This window comes from Mastomys coucha, chromosome X, assembly GCF_008632895.1.
Source record: "Mastomys coucha isolate ucsf_1 chromosome X, UCSF_Mcou_1, whole genome shotgun sequence".
Classification (NCBI taxonomy): domain Eukaryota; kingdom Metazoa; phylum Chordata; class Mammalia; order Rodentia; family Muridae; genus Mastomys; species Mastomys coucha.
Window position 1 is genome coordinate 75,540,582 of NC_045030.1, and position 3,350 is coordinate 75,543,931.

At 52.8% G+C, this 3,350-nt stretch overlaps 1 protein-coding gene across 1 annotated transcript in view; it reads right to left on the reverse strand.

Moving 5' to 3' along the window:
* Pdzd4 (PDZ domain containing 4) overlaps window positions 1-3,350 on the reverse strand; it is a 29,619-nt gene that overhangs the window by 4,829 nt on the left and 21,440 nt on the right. The window contains exons 2-4 of the mRNA XM_031344430.1: window positions 2,011-2,264; window positions 930-1,020; window positions 365-463 (exon numbers count right to left, since the gene is read on the reverse strand). Of these exons, the coding sequence (XP_031200290.1) occupies window positions 365-463; window positions 930-1,020; window positions 2,011-2,264 (444 nt within the window). The remainder of the gene's footprint in view (window positions 1-364; window positions 464-929; window positions 1,021-2,010; window positions 2,265-3,350) is intronic.

Below are 3,350 nucleotides of genomic sequence, written 5' to 3' on the forward strand. Positions count from 1 at the left end.
ATGGAAATACATAAAGTTGTGTGTTCTGGGCAGTGGGACCTTTTCCATTTGGAAGAGTAGCTTTAGTAGGATAGTACTAGCATACATAGACATCTGCCAAAAGGAAGAAAATGGGGAGAGAAAGGGGGAAGGTGGGCCCCATTGAATCCTTGATGTCTGGGTACAGATCAGCAGGGATGTCTCCCTGGATATACTGAAATCATAGCCACCCTTGACACCAACAACCTACTGTGACACCTAGGGGGTAGTTAGGACCTCTGGGCAACCCTAAATCCTGGACAGGCTTTGTGGAAAGACCACAGAGCTGGACTAGAACAGCTCTGGGGCTCCATGTGCCAAAGCCTGCTGCAGCACTTCTCCATACCTCTCCAACGTAGATGCCTAGGTCCTCCTCATCATCTGTGCGATAGCACACCATCAGGCCCAGCTTGTCTTGGTGACTGTTTTTACACAGCTCCACCTCCTGCCACAAGAGGTAGGGGAGGAAGTAGAGGTATAAAGAACTGAAGTGTATAAGCAAGGATGCCTGCAGCCTTGGCCCAGACGCTTGCCCCTAGCACCCCCTTGCCTTCTGTTTCAGTTACCTGAACTGAGTGTGTAGCCCTTCCCTTTGAGGGTTCCCTTCTCTTACCATCCTAAATGTGTGAGTGTTCAGTGATTTCCCTACCAGGAAATGCCAAAGACACAAGATGTACAGAACACACAGGACACAGACATGCGTGGGACACAGAGTCACCAACAGAGACATAAGGAGCACACTACCTCACCCACACCCTCCCTGATTCAGACGCTCTCTACTGGGAAAGGTCATGAGGCCCAGCCACCAGGGGGCGGCAGGAGCCAAGCCTAGGCAGAGCTGCAGAAAGTGGGCCTGCACAGACTCTTCGTGGCTGCAGGTTCCGGCCAGACAGGCCAGCCACTAGGCTCACCTCGTACTCCAGCTCGTCCATTCGCTCTGCCTCCTGCGGGCCGCCCTCCATGAACTCCGCTGGGTCATAATACTCATGGCTGATGGGGGGGCTGCCCAGGAGAAGGGGGGGTCAGATGGGCTTATCTGCTTCCTTGGCACCCTAGCCCCAGCTCCAAGCTGGCCAGTCCCAGTATAATAAGCAGAGAACCCTGTTTTAGATGTACTTTCTAGAAAAGGTGGCCAAGCTACTGCCTCTAGAACCCTCCTCTCTGATTGACACAGACGGCTGTGGAAGGATTGGGAATGCTTCTCAAACAAGCTCACAGGTGTCCATCCTAAGGACTTAGGCAGGTACACCTAGCTCTCCCCATCCCAACTCCCAGACCAGGAGCTGACTTCTCCAAAGCTCTAAGTGCCCAGGCTGCCTCTGGCACTGTACCCACTCATGCAGAACCCTCAGGAGTTACCCAGGTCTTCTGCAAAGCAGCATTCTTCTGCCTCCAGGAAGGGGGTGTCCTCCTTGCTCCAAGGTTAAGGCTGACTGCTCACTGCTCTATGGCCTACCTCTCTGAACAAAAGGGTTCCCAGGGCCACCTCCCTATAGTCCCAATAGGATTAGCAAAATGAGTCAGTGCTGCTCACATGGTCATAGCCACCAGGCCAGGATGAAAGGTCCTTCTTCTTAGAAGGCCAAAGAAACAAGCCAAAGGGATAGAGGAAATTCAGAGCAAGTGGAAGAATGGGACAGACAAGGGATGCAAGAAGATTCAAGGAGAGATGCTTGTGAGGAGGCAGAGACGATGGCAGCAGAAGAGGAAAGAGGATGAAGGAGCAGCCAGGTCCCAGGCACATAGGCTTCCCCTCAGCCTTTCTACCAGCTGGTGTCAAGCCTGAGGCCAGAGGCCTGGAGGTTCTGAGCCTGAGTACCATGGTCAGCTCTAGTGGTGAAGTCTGCTTCCTGCCCAAGAGTGGCAGTTGAGTCCTGTCTCCCCACCATGGCTAGAGCTGCAACAAGCCGCCTGTGGGTCACATGGGGACAGCTGCCCAGGTGGCATGTCCTCTCTGGAGGCAGGGCCCAGGCCCTCCTGAGGGCAACTCACAGCTCAGAGAGGACGTACGGCTCCAAGATGCCCATGGGTGGGGTGGGCGGGCGCAGCTTGCCCAGCGCCATGATATGCTCGAAGGTGATGTCGGTCTGAGTGCCACTGTCCACCAGCTGAAGGTCATGGCAGGAGCTGTCCCCCCGCAGACGGGGGCTGCGTCTCAGCACCTGTATCACCAGGGGCTCCTTGGAGGCACGCAGGGCCTCTAGAGTTTGCTCCTGAGACAGCTTGGAGAGCTCCTTCCCGTTCACCTGTGGCAGAGATATGCCTCTGTGAGAACCCTTAAGAGCTGGCTTCTCCCCTCTGGAAGTGAAGTCCAGCAAGACCCTGAGCTGCTAACCAGCACCCAGACCTGTTCAACCAAGAAATGTGCTCTCCACCTACAGCCCTGGCTACCCTTAGTGCCCTCCTTCCCAGGCAGACCCCATTTGTCAGCCTTCAACCCAGAGTTTTGTCTGTGTGTTACTGAAATTCCCTCAAAGCCAGGTGACTGAGTATCTGTACAGGGTGTGAAAGTTCTGTTATCACCTTGAAACATCTGCAGTCCCTCCTCCACCAGAGCTCCTTGATCTTCCCACAGGATCTTTCTCCCTTTTGGTAGCACTGAGGCCAGAGACAACTAGAAGACTGCAGAGTTCCTTAATAATAACTGAGACAAACTAGCCAGCCTCAAGTGACTGTCAATTTGTACCACCTAACACTGGGGCCAGAGGATGGCTGAGCTGAACAAAGCAACAAACACAGGGAAGGGGTAATGGAGAAAACAGTAAAATGTATAAGGCTATTCCTTTTGATGACAATTGACTAGCTGAAGAGAAGGTCTCCTGGTACTAAAAAGGTCTGGAATTGCAAAGTGTCCTTTAAAAGGTGCCAAATGGTGGCCAACACAATTTTTTGGGCACTTGCTATACACCAGGTTGCAGGGAGGGCCCCTTAAGTGAGTCCTCACCAAATCCATAGCCCTGGCAACTTTAAGGGAGACACAGGTATTGCCTCTGTTGAGCAGATGAGAAAAGTGAGGCTCAGCCAGGTGAACAAATTGAGTCAAATAGAGCCTGCACAGTGGCCAGAGAGCTTATACAGGGAGGATGCCTAAGGCAGAAGGACTGTGAAGAGCAGAATGATTGGGGGGGGAGGTGTCTTTCCAACAGAAGCAGGCTGAGACCCTGGGTGAGAAATGAAAAAGCCCATTACTGAGAGGGCAAGCATGCAGGCAGCCTCAGCTGGGTGTCAAGTCTCTTGGTAAAAGGTTGACCTCAGCCTAACCAGGATCTGTTAAGTTCTGGAGCAGTTTGCTTTAATCCTTAGGTCTTCCTTGGAAACTGACAAAAAAAAAA